Source organism: Thermothielavioides terrestris, chromosome 5, assembly GCF_000226115.1.
Source record: "Thermothielavioides terrestris NRRL 8126 chromosome 5, complete sequence".
Classification (NCBI taxonomy): domain Eukaryota; kingdom Fungi; phylum Ascomycota; class Sordariomycetes; order Sordariales; family Chaetomiaceae; genus Thermothielavioides; species Thermothielavioides terrestris.
Window position 1 is genome coordinate 2,153,943 of NC_016461.1, and position 14,543 is coordinate 2,168,485.

The following is a 14,543-nucleotide window of genomic DNA, read 5'->3' on the forward strand; positions in this document are numbered from 1 at the left end:
GCCCGCGACGCGGGAAGACCGCCGCCGCCCCTGGCCCAAGCGCTGAGCGACGCGGGCACTCCCGCCGATTCCGACGACGTCGTGATGGAGGTTGCGGCTGGTTCGGCCTAATCCTCAATGCTCCGGTCGCTGGCTACGCTGCGGTAGATTGGAGCGGAGGGCGGTCGGGACACTGGTTGTTTGGTGGAGCACTGGTCTCCGGCTGCCGGTCGGCCGGTTGTGGATGGCCAGATGGGGCGACTGGCATTGAGGTCGCGGTGGGAGTTGGGAGAATGCTGGTTGTTGAGATTGGAGTCCTGGCTTGGTGTAAGGGCGTCTTTGGCGGGGCGGCCACGCCCCTTGAGGGATCTTCGAGTGTCTATCGTGAGGATCTGCTTGCATATGACGGATACCTATCGTATTTCGTATATACATAGTAAATTCAAATCTTATAACTAGTGATGTAAACCATATCTCGCTGACATTGCCCGGCTATACCCACTTACCCTTGTTCCCCTTCATAGGAGCTTGTTGAGTGGGTGCCTGTGTAAGCTTCATGCTTCACTTGTCAGCCAGGACTGTGTTGTGCCCCGCGATTGCCTACGGAAGCGGACCCTGTGCTGCTGGACCCCTGTCTTGAAGCCCCACTTCGAGTGCTTGGCGGTCCAGCAAATGTGGAGGAGGGGTCAGGAGGGGTCAGGAGGGGCAGTTCAAACCATCCTGTCAGCTTCTCCAAACGGCAACGTGGGGCAAAGGGGTTCGTTCGTCTTGAGAAGGGAGTCCAGACCCCTTCACCGATAGTTTGGGAGTTCATAAAGGTGGTTGGTGAAGCGGCACCTTGCAATCCAGCAATTCAACGTGACGTCGCTCTCTCCTTTTCTCTCTCTTTGTGCCTCAGTTCCAATTCCAGCCTGCGTGCGTCCTCTCGACTCGTTTCTCGGTCCGGCCGCCCAAACACAATCGCAACCATGGCCGCTTCGTACCCGCCGCTCGCCGAGCGCGAGATCAAGAACACCATCTGCCTGTTCGATGTCGACGGCACGCTCACGCCGGCGCGGTTGGTACGCACACACACACACACACGACCGCTTTCCCGCCGTCCCTCGCGGTTTAGTTAGGGCTGTCAAGTTAATCAGAAGAAAATGAAAAACAAAAGTCCGCCTCCCCCGAGATGCTCGACCTCCTCGCGCGGCTCCGCCAAAAAGTCGCCATCGGCTTCGTGGGCGGCAGCGACCTGGCCAAGCAGCAGGAGCAGCTGGGCAGCGCGGACGTCAACGTGACGTCGCTGTTCGACTTCTGCTTCGCCGAGAACGGGCTGACGGCGTTCCGGCTGGGCGAGCCGCTGCCGTCCAACAGCTTCATCCGCTGGATCGGCGAGGAGCAGTACAAGGAGCTGGTCCGCTTCATCCTGCACTACCTGGCCGACCTCGAGATCCCCATCAAGCGCGGCACCTTCGTCGAGTTCCGCAACGGCATGATCAACGTGTCGCCCATCGGCCGCAACGCGTCGGTGCAGGAGCGCCTCGAGTTCGAGGCGTACGACAAGCAGCACGGCGTGCGCAAGGCCTTTGTCGAGAAGCTGCGGGAGCGGTTCGGCCACCTGGGGCTGACGTGCGTTTTATCTCTTTTTCTTTTCTTTCTTTTTTCTTTATTTTATTCCCTGTAGAAAAGCCAAACTAACTTTCAAAAAACTAAAACGACGACAAAAAACAGCTTCGCAATCGGCGGCCAAATCTCCTTCGACGTGTTCCCGAACGGCTGGGACAAGACGTACTGCCTGCAGCACGTGGAGAACGAGGCGAAGCGGCCGGACGGCGTGCGCTACACGACGATCCACTTCTTCGGCGACAAGACGTTCGAGGGCGGCAACGACTACGAGATCTACACCGACAGCCGGACCATCGGGCACTCGGTCACGGGGCCCGAGGACACCATGGCCCAGCTCAAGAAGCTGTTCGATCTGGAGTAATAGGGGTGGGTGCAGAGGGGGCATGGAGAAGGAGTGGTTGGGTGGGGGAGGAGGGTGCTACTGTTCCTAGCAGTGAGTGAGCATAGAGCATCGCTCGCGTGGCTTTGGACACTGGCAGGACTCCCTGCGCTCCGTCTTGGGAAGGACCTCGCGCAGCCTAATGATATACAAACCACTAAGACACAAATAACCGGTGATGGAGAACTACTGATCACGCTTGACCGATGAATAAGTGGCCATTTACATCATTCAGACACCCCCTCATACCAAAAACGCTCCAAAAACAAGGCTGCTAGCACCCCGAGATCTACCCAAGAAGCGAATCCAACCAACTGCAACCCAACAAGTGAATCCAACTAACTACAACAGCAGAACACGCTCAGAGAAGCTAGCCAAATAGGAAACATATCACGCCCCGACATCCAACACGCATACCTCAGTCATAGATCATCCCAGTCCTTCTCCCTTTATATTCCCTCCCCCCACCCATCCACATCAAGCAGACAGGCCCAAGCAGAATCGATCAATGCCCATACTCCAGATGCGGCACAATGACCGGGCCGTACTTGTTCGTCCCTTGGTACGGCCCATCCCCCTGCACCACGAAGTCCACGGCCAAGCTCAGCTTGCTCAGGCCACCCGACTGCCCGCTCGCCACGCTGGCCGCGTACCCGCCCGCCGTCGGCATCCCCCCCGCGGCGTGCGCCATGGCCTCCGGGTCGTACGCCACGATGGCCACGTAGTTGCGCCGCGCCATGAGCTTCTTGAGCTCGCGCGGCGCCCCCGACGCGTCGGTGTGGAAGATCTCCATCATGTCCTCCTTGGTGTCCGACACCTCGTGCGTGGAGCGGTGGCCGTTCTGCGGCACGTACAGGAGCTTGTTGTTGTGCAGCATCTTGAGCAGGTACGAACCGCACGGGGCGGCAACCACGGGCGACGCGATGATCTGGTACATGGTCTTGTGGTCCGAGGGGTGGGACGGGTCGTGGACGAGGCCTGCGCCGGCGCAGTTGACGTCTGGGCGGTGCATCAGTTAGTGTTCATTGGGAAAACACGAAGGAGGGGCGGGGAGGGGGGGGGGGAGAAGGGGTTGTTAGTAGGGCAAAAACTTACCGCCTGACAAAAAGGTCATCCGGATACCCTTTTGCTGTGCGATGCCCTGCAGCGTGCGAATGAGGTAGGTGCGCTCGAGGTCCTTGGACTCATGCGTCCAGAGGTCCTTCAGCTCCTCGGCGATGTCGATCTCGCCGAACTGATTGAGCACGCTCCCCATCAGCCCGGACTTGCCGACCGCCCGCTTGACCTCCTTGAAGCCCTGCGCCACGACCTCCTTGCCGCCCACCACGCCCGCGACCGAGCTGGTCACCTTGCCGAGGATGTTGTAGGTCGTGTTGACCGCCTTCTTGCCCGTGGCGAACGTGTTAGCCAGCGTCTCCACCGTCTCCAGACGCGGGTAGATGACCGGCACCGAGATCATCCAGATGCAGTGCTGCACGCTCGGCGGCAGGGTGGCCACCTTGGGGAAGATGCCTTGGTACGTAGGGCCGGCCATGACCCTGGTCTGCGTGCGCTCCGACCGGCAATCCGGACCGACCACCACGACTGCGGGACCGAGGTACTTGACGAAATGCCAGCCGGACCCCGTGATGGTGAACAAGTCTATGTCGGAGCTGACGTTGCGCAGGATCTCGATAGTCGTGTGGTGTTGAAACAGCAGGTACATCTCGATGGCGATGCGCCCGATGCCCTTGAACACGGCCGACGACTGCATGTAGTCTGGGTAGGAGCCGAAGCCGTCGAAGCTGCGGGGTAACGGGTCAGTATCGGAAGGCCATGTTCACAAGACAAGGTGACGGTAAGAGAGCAGTAGCTTACATGTCGTGGTCGTCGATCTGCAAGATGTGGGGGATCTGCGCAAACGCCTCGCGCATATAGGGCTGGTCAAAGTGGCTCGTGTAGTAGTGGAAGTAGGCGTGCGACACGTCCTCCTGATGCCGCGCCGTCCATGGCGCATTCCTGCGGTTCTCTCTGCCCTGCATGGACAACCACTGCTTCAGCAGCGGCACCTCCTTCCACAGTCTGTCTCCGTAGATCTGGGCGCCGAGCCCAAGCTGGACGTGGAAGCCGCCACACTCGACATTCTTCTGCAGGATGTCCTTCCACATGAAGCTCACGCCACCGAGTTTGGCCCGCTCGTTCTGGTTCGTTGACGGGGAGAAGTCGTTGCCCGAGTGGGCAATCATGCGCCAGCCCGTCTCGTAGCGCCCGGCCACGACGAACTCATAGCGCGTGCACCCGAGGTGCGACGTCACGGCGTACGTCCACCGCTCCGTGCCGTGTTCCGACATCTGGAGGTCTATGTCGTACTTGTAGAAGACCCATCGCTGGTGGGTGTAGATGTTCTGGGGGATAAGCTGCCGGGGATTGGGAGAGAGATCCACGCTCAAGTGGATGTGGATGGTCGGTGGTTGAGGCGCGTCAGTGACCAGCAGGATGCTACCCAGCCAGATGCCCCTCTCCAGATCCATGTTCACATAGCGCAGATAGGGGCCAAAGTAGACGCCGTTGGCGGGCATGACCCTGTACACGTCGACGCCCGCGCTGGGCGGAGGACCGGTGAATCCGGCTACCGTCGGGGCCACGGACGCCGAGACGCTCATGATACTCTCGGCGTAGCCTGGGTGGCCCTGGGGGTGGAACAAAGGTGAACCGAGAGCGGACTTTCCGCCACCCAAGAGTGGCGACGCCATCGGATTGCCGTACGTCGAGGTCGCCGGCGACAGCGGAGCGACATCGTGGTTCAGCGGCGTTGGCCCCTTAGGGAACTCCCACTGCGTAGCCTGGGTCGCGAGATGAATGTAGTAGTACTGGCCCGAGTTCTGGTCGAGGTGGGCGATCCAGCCCTCGGGGAGCGGGGGCGGCGATTGGGCAGCTGCGAGGAGCGAGGGAGTGTGCGTCAGCCCCGGCTGTCCGTTCTGCGCCGCCGCCGGCTGGGCCTCGTTGGCAAAGGCGGGGTGCCCTGCGTTGTGCGCAGGAACGGCGGCGGCGGCGGCAGAAGCGGCGGCCGGATGCGGTTTCTGGGCCGCCGGAGAGGCAACGGTGGAGGAGGGCCCGGAGCCCGGCCGAGCGCTCGCGGGCGCGGCAGACGAAGCCGCGGCCGGGGTTGAGTTCGGGGCGCTCGAGCTCGCTTGCGCAGGCCGTTGCTTTTCGGCTGGGTATTGCGAGCTCGCATTGGGGTTGACGCTGGTATAAGCCGGCGGGGGGGTCGAAGTCTGCATGCGTTGGAAGTCCTGCTCCAGCACGCTTATTTGCAGGTTGCCTCCTGTGGGCACTTGGGTTGCCGGGTTGGGATTACGGGGAAGGTTGAAAGCCGGCGTCTGCTGCGGCGGCGACGGGCTCGACACCACGTCGGAGCCTTGGTACACGGTAGGCGGCCCGAACGGCTGCTGGCCTGGCGTCTCGGTTGGTGTCCACGGCCGGGGCTGCTGGGCCTGGGCCGGAGGCGGCTGGTTGGCGTACTGTGCTAGCCGTGACTGGGCGGCGGCGCTCGGCGTCTGCAGGCTGTTGAGCGTCGCAGTACCCGAGATGCCTGCGGCTGCATACCGTGCTTCGATGTCCCCTCCGGGAATCACGCCTGGCTCGACGACGGGCGTTTCGGGCGGGGGCGGCGACCCACGATTCGCGCGCGTGGTTGAGTTGGAGGCTGTCGAATCATAGCGAGTGATGTTCGCGCCCTGATTGCTGGCGCCGCCGGGTGGAGGATAGTAGGGCTTCTGCTGGTAGGCGTTGGAGACCTTGGGCGCGGGGGCGGCCTGGTTCCTCAGGGGCTTGGCGAAGAGGCCGCCTTCGTCGTCGTCGCCGCCGGCAGGGCTGACGGGGCTCTGGAGCGGCGTGACTGCGGTTCCGCGCCTCTCGGCAAGGCCTGCCTTCTTGTCCCCCGTGCTGACCGTTGGACGAGAAAGCGGGTCCTTCTGCGCCGACGAGCTTGAGGAGGCCGGCGGGGGGCTGTAGACCCTGCCGGCCGGAGACGACGACTTCGATCCGTCATCGGGATACGGAAGACGGCTCGGCTTGGGTTGCGGCTTGGTCTTGTGGTCGTCGTCGTCGGGGTATGGCAGCGGGGCGGCAGAGCTTGATGCGCCGAAGGGAAAGGACGGCAGCGGCGGCAGAGAAGCGATTCCCGGCTTGGACGCCGAGCTCGACGATGCAGCAGCGGAGTGAGAAGACGAAGACGGAGGCGTGGGGTACCTGGGCCGGTTTGACGACGTCTTATCACCGGCGGGGCTTTGCGGCTTGAATATCCTCAGCGGCTCGACCGTCGGGCTGTCGCAGTCGTCGGCGTCGGGCCGCGGCCGGCTCATAAAGAGCTCCTCGTCGGGCACGTCGCGCGATCGAGAGCCCATGTTGGCGCCTTGGCGGATTTCGGAAGGGGATCTCTGAAGGCGAATGTGCGAATGTGCACCACCGGCAGGTGTTGCCCGAGGCGCCTTTCGAGGCTTTGTTGGAGAGCAGGAAAGAGTACCTAAGGTAGCTGCTGCTCTTGGAGCTTCCCGTCCTCGTTCTGTCTCTCCAGGAAGGCGCCCCTCCTTCAAGTGGCCACCCCTGTCACAGGCCACAGGCGGGGGAAGCGCTACCGAGCGTGCGAGATGGCGGGGCAGACTCGGCGACTGCTCCGGCCGTCTGCCGTTTGGAAATAGAGAAGCGACGAAAGCTGCAAGCTTGCAACAAAAGTCTTCGTCTCGTGCTGCAAGCTTCGCGATAAGCAAGAACCGAAGCTCAGGTGTTCGAAGTTCAGAACCGAGGACGTCAGGCAGGGCAATATGCGGCCAGTTGCGCAGGCCCCGATGCACCTCGTCGGGTAGGGGGACAGGGGGGAGGGATTACCAGCAGACAAACAGGGGTCGTGGGCAGGGACGAGGGGCATCAAAGGTCGTCCCGCCGTGATTGGCCTCGCAGTGCGGGCGCTTAACAAGCTCGCGAGCGAGCAACAGAGCCACTGACGAGGGCAAACGGACCAGTGAGGGCGCCCAGGAAGCGCCCTCTATCGTCGTCCCGAGCGGTTCCATTTCCTGGCAGTTCCACAATATCCACCTGAGCAGCGGCATTGGGTCCTGAACTGGCTCGACTGGTAGGCATACACAGTAGTGTACGGAGTAGGCGAGTACTAGTAAGGTGATTATCCCATCTCGGTGGGTCGCACGGCCGGCTCCAGCTGTGCGCGTTGCGTTGGGAGGAACATGGGATGTTGTTAGGACGGCGCGTCAAAGCTCGGATCAGACCAGACTCGGCAGGGATGACGGTTGAAGATCAAAGCGCAGCGGGCCCGGCCGCCGTTGGAGATTGTTATTTTTAAACCGCTGTTTGCAATTGCCGAGCGGACCACAGGCAATGCAAGTCTGAAGAAGGCAAGTCCTTCTTCACCAAGGTAGCTGAACCAACAGCCGTATGTCTAGCAAACGCACACATTCACTATCGCATCCTGGGGAACAATTGAGAAGAAACGTTTTCGAACCCCTAGCTCTATCCAAAACCCACAGCAACTCTCTCTCGTGAGATTCCTGGAACGCGAGTTTGAACCCGACGTCTCCATGCCATCCCCTTGATACCAACCTACGCTCCCTAGCACACCATATACATGTACCCCGAATGAAAAAAATGAATCAAAATCACCAGCCGCCCCTCAGTCTCCTCTCCCGGATGCGCGAGGGTCCTTCCTCCCACCACCGGCCCCACCATCCGTCGCTCCACCACCTTGCCTCCTTCCACGCATACCCCGTCAACAAAGAGCCCAGAGACATGGTGACCATCATGAAGAAGAAATTCAGCGGGGACGGATCTCCCCCATACAACCTCTCAAACATATAATCCCAGCCGCCCTGCGAGAGGCTGAAGAGTCCCGACAGGCAGATGATGGCTCCGTAGACGCGGCCGAACGTACGGAAGCCGAAGACCTTGGCGCACAGGTCCTGCACCGCCGCATAGAAGAACGGGCGGAACAGGACGAAGAGCGCGACGTGCGCGTACGCGGCGACGGGCGAGCGCGGTACGAATCCGAGGCAGCCGATGATCGTGGCGCCGCCCGTGAGGATGACGAGAATGTTCGGGTTGTGGATGCGGTCGAGAACGTACCCCGTGATGGGGATCGCGAGGATGCCGCCGAGAGGCAGAGCCACGTCGAAAAAGTTGCTGAGTGCTTCCGCGGCGTCGGGTGAGCCGAGGAGGTAGTCGTATTGAGGCCGAATCGTTGAGATGAAGAAGTTGATGCGGGTCATCTGGACGGCTATTTTATGGACGACCGTGGTCAGCGGGTTTGGGCGCGAGGGCCAAGAAGGAAGTTGGAGATAGACGGAGAAAATACGTACCGGTGAAGAAGCAAATCAGGACGAACCAAGGGGATTTGAGCTGTTCCGAGGCCGACAAGGTATGTAGCGAGCCCCATACGCCCGAGGCGTTGTTGACGGAGGTCTCTCGCGTGACGCGGTCGGCGTATGCTTCTGCACCGAGGACGTTTTCCATTCCCTCGATCAGGTAGGCGCAGTGCTGCCGTTGCTGTGCGTGGAGAAGCGGCGTTTCTTCGTCGTCATAAATTTTGCTGGCAAATTCGTCGAAGAGGGCGTCGTCGGCCTCACCAACCAGTTCGCCCGCCGTCTTGTACGAACGCGCCGGCATCAGCGTGAGCTGTAGCAGGGCGATCACGGCAGGGACGATCAGGTAGACAAGAAAGAAGGTCCGTCGTGTGAAAGCACCCTCGGTTGCTCGGTAGGCGAAGTGAAAGATCGGGAACACCGCACTGGAGGCGTCGAAGGCAGCCGTGAGAAGGGCCAGGATGAGTCCGGAATGGCGAGGAAATGCGTTGGAGAGTTGGAAAGATGACATGAATGTGAACGGGCCGCCGAGAGCCAACAAGAGGTACCCGAGCATGAGGCCGTCAATTGGCAGCCGGCTCTCAAACGCCATCAAGACGGCGCCGAACGCAAGGAGCAGGCTTCCGAGCAGGCCGCACACACGCGGCCCGTAGTGGTCGAGAATGGCGCCAACCGGCAGAGCGGCAACGTTGGTGGCCACGACAGCGATGGTGAACATGAAGTTGAGGTGCATCTCGATGCATATCTCCTCATCCTTGGGCAAACCGTTGGGGATAGCGCAGCGCTGTCGATAAGCTCCTTCGGACTTGAGCACCGGCTTAAGCGCCCCGTAGCCGAAGATGACGCCCGCTGCCAGAAGGCAGCAGACGATGCTGGCGATAACTTGAACTGTTGTCCGTCAGTCAGAGACATCCTAGCAAAACGAAGAAGCCTTAGCTAAGGCCGGGTGGAGGTTCGACTGACGCAGTCGTTTCCATCTCGACACATTGAACGCTGCGATCGTTTGGGGTCGCTCAATCGTCGGTTCAGGATCCCATTCTTCCGGGAGTGGGTTGAAGGTGAGCTTGTGGACCCGAGTCCAAGATGCCCAACCATAGAACCCCTGGGGATAGGTCATGAATGTTTCGAGGGACGTAACGCGTTGCAGAGACATCTTGCTCGCCGGTCGTCTGGAGGATGATCGAGAGTCGGGTGAAGAATGCGAGTCCCGGAAGAGAACGAGAGTTGGAACGGAGATGTTCCCAGCTGAATCTGCGAACTTCAGGCTGGATCAAAGAGCGACGAGAAAAATCAACAATGTGTGTTGGCAGAAACAGAACGGCGACCAGCGGAAGGGAAGCGCCCAGGCAATATATAGACGGTAGGGGGGCGAACTTTATGCAAGCCGCTGCAGTTCTTGCATACGCCGCTCTCATCGTGATGTTAAACATAGAGGTGCTGCAGGAGGACTCCCAGGTAACCAGCGCAGCCAGCACCGAGAGTGTGGCCGAGATGGCGGCGACATCGTGCAGCAGATTGCGCGGCGGCACGCACGAGGGCTCCCACATAGCGCCGCTGACCCCTTCCGGATGCATGCGAAGCAGACGGCCTATGAATGACGTGCCCTCTCTCTCAGCGCGCAACCCCACAATGATGAGATCGCAGGAGGCCAGCTGATGCGCTTACGAAGTCGCTTGCAGGCGCTCCTTATGAACCATAGCCTCTCGCGGTGTTGACGCCCCTGCGCGCGCAGGGAAGTTCGAACTGTGACCCAGTTTGAATGTGGCCATGTTGTGCAGGTGCAGCGTGCAGCTGGGCAGTGACGATGAAATCTTGTTGATTTGAGGCGTATTTGGCTATGTCCGGTCGTCTGGGAAACGCCACATTCCATAGAAGATGCGGCCCCGCCGAGTGTCCGAAACGTAGTGTATGTCGAATTGGCGATGGCCCCTTCTCCAAGTCACAGCCGGGGCCTCCAGAACTCGGAAATCGCATTCGCTAACCCACAATTATTGACTGACCCTCTCCTGTTCAAGACCGACGCTTCCTCGTGATCAGCCATTCACCGATGGGCCCGAGCAACGCCCGCGGTTCGGACCCATACCCTCATCCAAGGGACGCACAGGCTCTTAGAACTCCATGGCCTGCCCAACTCCCTCCTCCCTGATCTTCCTTAACCCGTCATCCTTTTCTTCACTCTCCTCCTTCAGCCGCGCTTCGACTTCATCCCGGATGCCCTCCAAATCTGGCGGAATGATCTGGCTCTGCACGCTCGGCGCATGTTCCACGAACCGCAGCTGCTCGTGGACGTGGGCGACAATCTCCCGCAGCCGCTTTTCCGAGTTGCGGTTGTGTCGCGGCTCGTGCATGCTCTGCTCCAGCGACGGGAACAGCGTGTCGTGGATGAAGTGCGCGCGCCACGGCGTGTGCTCAGGTATCGTCTCGGGGATCCGCGTGTCCGCGCCAATGGCGATGGACGTCTCGTAGGCCCATGCGCGCGCCACGTTGCGCGGCGTATAGCCGCCGCCGCCGAACAGGATCATGGGCAAGCCCAGGCTCTTGCAATACCGGACGCAGGCGCCGTGGCCTTGCACCCGCAGGTTGAACCGACCTAGGCGGTCGCCTGCGAGCGAGTCCGCACCGCACTGCAGGGCGATGGCGCTGGGCCGGTAGCGCTCGTTGATGGGACCGATGATGTTCTTGAAGAGCGCTTCGTACTGTTCATCGGTGATCCCGTCATTGAGGGGGACGTTTATGGCATGGTGCGCGCCCGGGTTGTGCTCGTTTTTCGGCCCGTTGTCCTCGAGCGCGCCCGTGCCGGGGAAAAACTGGTCGGGCTGGTACTTGTGGAAGGAGACGGTCATGACGCGGTCGGTCGAGAAGAAGGCCTCCTCCACGCCATCGCCGTGGTGAACGTCAATGTCGATGTACAGCACGCGCGGATAGATGCGCAGCAGCTGCAGGATGGCGAGCACAATGTCGTTGATGTAGCAAAACCCCGACGCTTCCGATCTCTTGGCGTGGTGCAGCCCGCCGCCCCAAGCGATGGCGATGTCGGACTGGTTGCTGCAAATCTTGCGAGCCGCGTCCAAGGAGCTACCGGCCGACATAGAGCAGTAGTTGTAAAGCCCGTGGAACAGCGGACAGTCGCTGCCGCCTAGGTTGAACTTGACTTCCTTGTCCGGGTTGTCAATATCTCGAGGCTGGTCCTCGGGCGCTGCCGTTATCAGGTAATCGAGGTAGTCGTTTGAATGGAAAGAGTTGAGCTCCTCGTATGTCGCCTCCCGCGTCAAATAGTTGTCCATGGCAAACGGCATGCCGTATGCTGTGACCAAGCTCTTGGTCAGCGTCAGGCGCCACGGCTTCATGGGGTGCGTCTGGCCGAAGTGATGCTTCTCCATCTCGGGGGTGGCGTGGTACGAGACCGTGTAACCCTTCGGCCTGACAATGCCGTACTCCTGCGCTGCAAGCTTCATCTTGTTGAAAAAGATGGCATTCTCGCGGTCGTCGGCTTTGCCAAGCGGGATTGTGTACTCCTCCACAATGGGGTCGTCGACCTCGATGTCGTGCGGTAAGTAATTTGGCTTAGGTGGCCTGTACCTGTAGGCCGAAACATCCATGGCGCCGGGCCTGGAATGGGTAGCGAGGTCTTGCTTGGTTGTAGGAAGCGCCTTGAGTCTCGGAGAGCCAGGGACAGGTACTGGGAGAGGGAGATGTCTGTCTCGATGCCGCAGGGCGTCACAGAAACTGGTGAACTACGCGTACAGAATCTAGATCTATAATCAGTTCTGAGACACGACGAAATTTCAATATAAGATGACTTTAAAGTTGTTGTACACTTCGTGGGGTAAATCGATCTTAAATTGAGAAGCCTTTCACGCTGTTGTTGTGAGAGCGAGAGTCAAACTCTGGAGTTCAGAATGAATGAAACGACCGTGATTTGGGATCGTGGCAATCGGACCCTCTTCCGCGGATTACGCTAGTCCTAAAACGTATTAGCCTTCGGGCAGTCGCCGAACGCAAGGCAAGATCCACCAGGGTTTGCCGAGTTTTGATTGGAGGGGACCTGGACGGCCCAAAAGCAGTTCAAACCTGGAACTGGCAAGAGCCGCGCCATTCTTGGCTTGTCAAGCACCTGGGCTCGCCTTCCAATTTACCTTCCCTTCCCAACTCTAGCTCGACCTCATCCATTTCTCATCCACTCTCGTGGGCGGCAGGGGTGGCTTGCTAACTGGGAGCGAACAATATTAGCCGTTCGTGAGGTGAGCGCTGTGGGTTTCTCTCCTGAACCATATTTCCGCCCGCCGCTCTTGAAGTGCAAAGCGCTGGGGCCTGCGCCATTCATTACAGGGCCTTGCCGTTCCACCCGCGCTTCACTTTGCACCGTTCTGCGGCACAATACAGCACTGGGTGGTGGCGTTCTGGCGTTCTCTGTTGCCAGAGGCTTCTTTATCATCCTCTCCCTCTCCAAGCAGCTCCCAGGTTGTCTCAGCGTTGATGTGACTCTGGGAAGGAGTGGTGCGGCCTCTGTCACAAGCGTCGAGTTTTTCCTCTGCTTGGTGCCGCGCGGCAGCACGTGCGGCGTACGGCGGGTTAACAGCCATGCCTAGAGACGATTTATCCATCGACTTCGTCAGGAAGATGCCGCCCGTCGAGTCGCTCGACCCGGCATTGATCCTCGATGAGTGGATCAACCGGACGCAGAACCTGCCCGAGGAGCTGCGCTTCCTGCAGGACGAGATAGCAGACAAGGATCGCCAGTATGACAAGCTCGTGAGGGAGATCGAGGACCGCGATGGGCGGATACAGAAGTGGATCAAGGCGCATGGCAGCCACCACCCGAACCCCAAGGAGGAGGAATACCGGGCCACCATCAGGAAGAACTTCGCACTGGCAGAGCAGCTGGCCAACGAGAAGCTCTCGCTCACCCAGAAGTTGCAGCAGACTATGGATAAACACATCCGCCAGCTCGACATGCAAATCAAGTTGCTCTACGACCGCAGCGAACCCGGATTCACCGATCCGGACGAGCTGCCGTCTCTCGTACGCCCGAGTGCTGCCAATGTCACGAATGAGGCGCCCGCCCACCGAGGTGCAAATGGCGCGAATGCCACCGCCTCCCCGCTGGGTCCCATGGCAAACGGCAGTCAGATTCGGATAACGAACGCTCAGGTACGGAGCGCCCAGGCACAACAGCTCGGCTCGGCATCAGCGCCGGCCACCCCAGCGGCGAGCATGATCATGAGCCGCCAGGCGCGCGAGAGCTCCGCAGGTCCCGGCAGCGGAGCCCCTAAGCGCGGACCCCGTTCGAACAGCGGCCTGGGCAACCTCCCTACGACATCCAGCGGGCTGGCGCGGCATTCCTCCCTCGGACCAGGCACACCCAAGAGCCACCAGACGGCCACCGGCGTTCAGCGCGCCGGTAGCGCAGGGCCGCGGGCGACATCCAAGGGAGCCGGGGCCGGCGCCGGCCGCAAAGCAGGGACACCATCCAGCACAGCAGGGCGCAAGAAGGGAACACCTGCGGCAGGCGGCGGAACTAACAAGTCCGGCCTGTCGCGCGTGAAGCGGGCCGCCAAGAATTCGCCTTCCTCCACCGCGGAAAGCGAGCTCTCCGACGCCGAGTCCGGCAGCGACGACGAGAGCGACACGCGCACCGGCGGCCGCGGCACCCCCGCCGCGACGCTCTCCCGCTCCGGCTCGAACCAAGCCGTCGCGGCCCCCGCGCGGGAAGGCAGCCGCCACCGCTCGCCAGCAGCCAGCGGCGCGGCCAACACCACCGCGGCTCCCACCAGCGCCGCCGGCGCCATCAGCACCGGTGCAGGCCACACCTCCTCCGGGGGCGGCGGCGGCGGCGGGGCACAGCCGAGCCCGCACCCGCGGACGACAATCAAGGACGAGGACGACGCCATGGACGTGGACGACGACGAGGCCGGCGACGATAGGAAATATTGCTCGTGCCAGAACGTCAGCTTCGGCAACATGGTGGCGTGCGACAACGACGACTGTCCCTACGAGTGGTTCCACTGGGGCTGTGTCGGGCTCAAGAGCGAGCCCAACGGCACGTGGTACTGCCCGGACTGTAGCGAGAAGTTGAGGAAGAAGGGCGGGTAGAAGGCTCCGGGCAGGAGGGTTGGCCTTAAGGCCTAGCCAGCCCAGGTGTGCGCTAGTGTGCGAGATTGGGATTTTGATGTGTCTGTCTTCCCTGCTGGATGGTTGTTAGCGGATACATACATGGGTGTTGTGGTTGT

The 14,543-nt window shown here is 60.8% G+C and overlaps 5 protein-coding genes across 5 annotated transcripts; 2 read left to right on the top strand and 3 right to left on the bottom strand.

The window, feature by feature from the left end:
* Nucleotides 1-947: 947 nt before the first annotated feature.
* THITE_2147221 (uncharacterized protein) lies at nucleotides 948-1,948 on the top strand (the record flags this gene model as incomplete). The annotated part of the gene is made up of 3 exons (XM_003656675.1): nucleotides 948-1,040; nucleotides 1,136-1,590; nucleotides 1,693-1,948. 3 exons carry the CDS (start codon nucleotides 948-950, stop codon nucleotides 1,946-1,948), a joined length of 804 nt encoding a protein of 267 aa, XP_003656723.1.
* A 66-nt stretch (nucleotides 1,949-2,014) lies between these two features.
* THITE_2070117 (uncharacterized protein) lies at nucleotides 2,015-6,351 on the bottom strand (the record flags this gene model as incomplete). Its single annotated transcript, XM_003656676.1, has 3 exons — nucleotides 2,015-2,965; nucleotides 3,062-3,750; nucleotides 3,824-6,351. 3 exons carry the CDS (start codon nucleotides 6,349-6,351, stop codon nucleotides 2,472-2,474), a joined length of 3,711 nt encoding a protein of 1,236 aa, XP_003656724.1. The 3' UTR covers nucleotides 2,015-2,471.
* Nucleotides 6,352-7,935: 1,584 nt separating this feature from the next.
* Nucleotides 7,936-9,683, bottom strand: THITE_2121779 (uncharacterized protein). The gene is made up of 2 exons (XM_003656677.1): nucleotides 9,277-9,683; nucleotides 7,936-9,201 (listed from the first exon to the last, which is right to left on the bottom strand). The coding sequence occupies exons 1-2, from the start codon at nucleotides 9,464-9,466 to the stop codon at nucleotides 8,234-8,236; spliced, it is 1,158 nt and encodes a 385-aa protein (XP_003656725.1). The 5' UTR covers nucleotides 9,467-9,683; the 3' UTR covers nucleotides 7,936-8,233.
* Nucleotides 9,684-10,421: 738 nt separating this feature from the next.
* THITE_46814 (histone deacetylase-like protein) lies at nucleotides 10,422-11,912 on the bottom strand (the record flags this gene model as incomplete). Its single annotated transcript, XM_003656678.1, has 1 exon — nucleotides 10,422-11,912. One exon carries the CDS (start codon nucleotides 11,910-11,912, stop codon nucleotides 10,422-10,424), a length of 1,491 nt encoding a protein of 496 aa, XP_003656726.1.
* Nucleotides 11,913-12,894: 982 nt separating this feature from the next.
* Nucleotides 12,895-14,406, top strand: THITE_45191 (uncharacterized protein; the record flags this gene model as incomplete). Its single annotated transcript, XM_003656679.1, has 2 exons — nucleotides 12,895-14,004; nucleotides 14,194-14,406. 2 exons carry the CDS (start codon nucleotides 12,895-12,897, stop codon nucleotides 14,404-14,406), a joined length of 1,323 nt encoding a protein of 440 aa, XP_003656727.1.
* Nucleotides 14,407-14,543: the final 137 nt, after the last annotated feature.

What these genes read in the sequence shown, in the direction of transcription:
- THITE_2121779 (XM_003656677.1), bottom strand. Translation starts at nt 9,466, where the DNA reads ATGTCTCTGCAACGCGTTACGTCCCTCGAAACATTCATGACCTATCCC. An exon ending in GTCGAGATGGAAACGACTGC is followed by an intron (nt 9,202 to 9,276) that starts GTCAGTCGAACC and finishes GACGGACAACAG; the next exon opens with TTCAAGTTATCGCCAGCATC.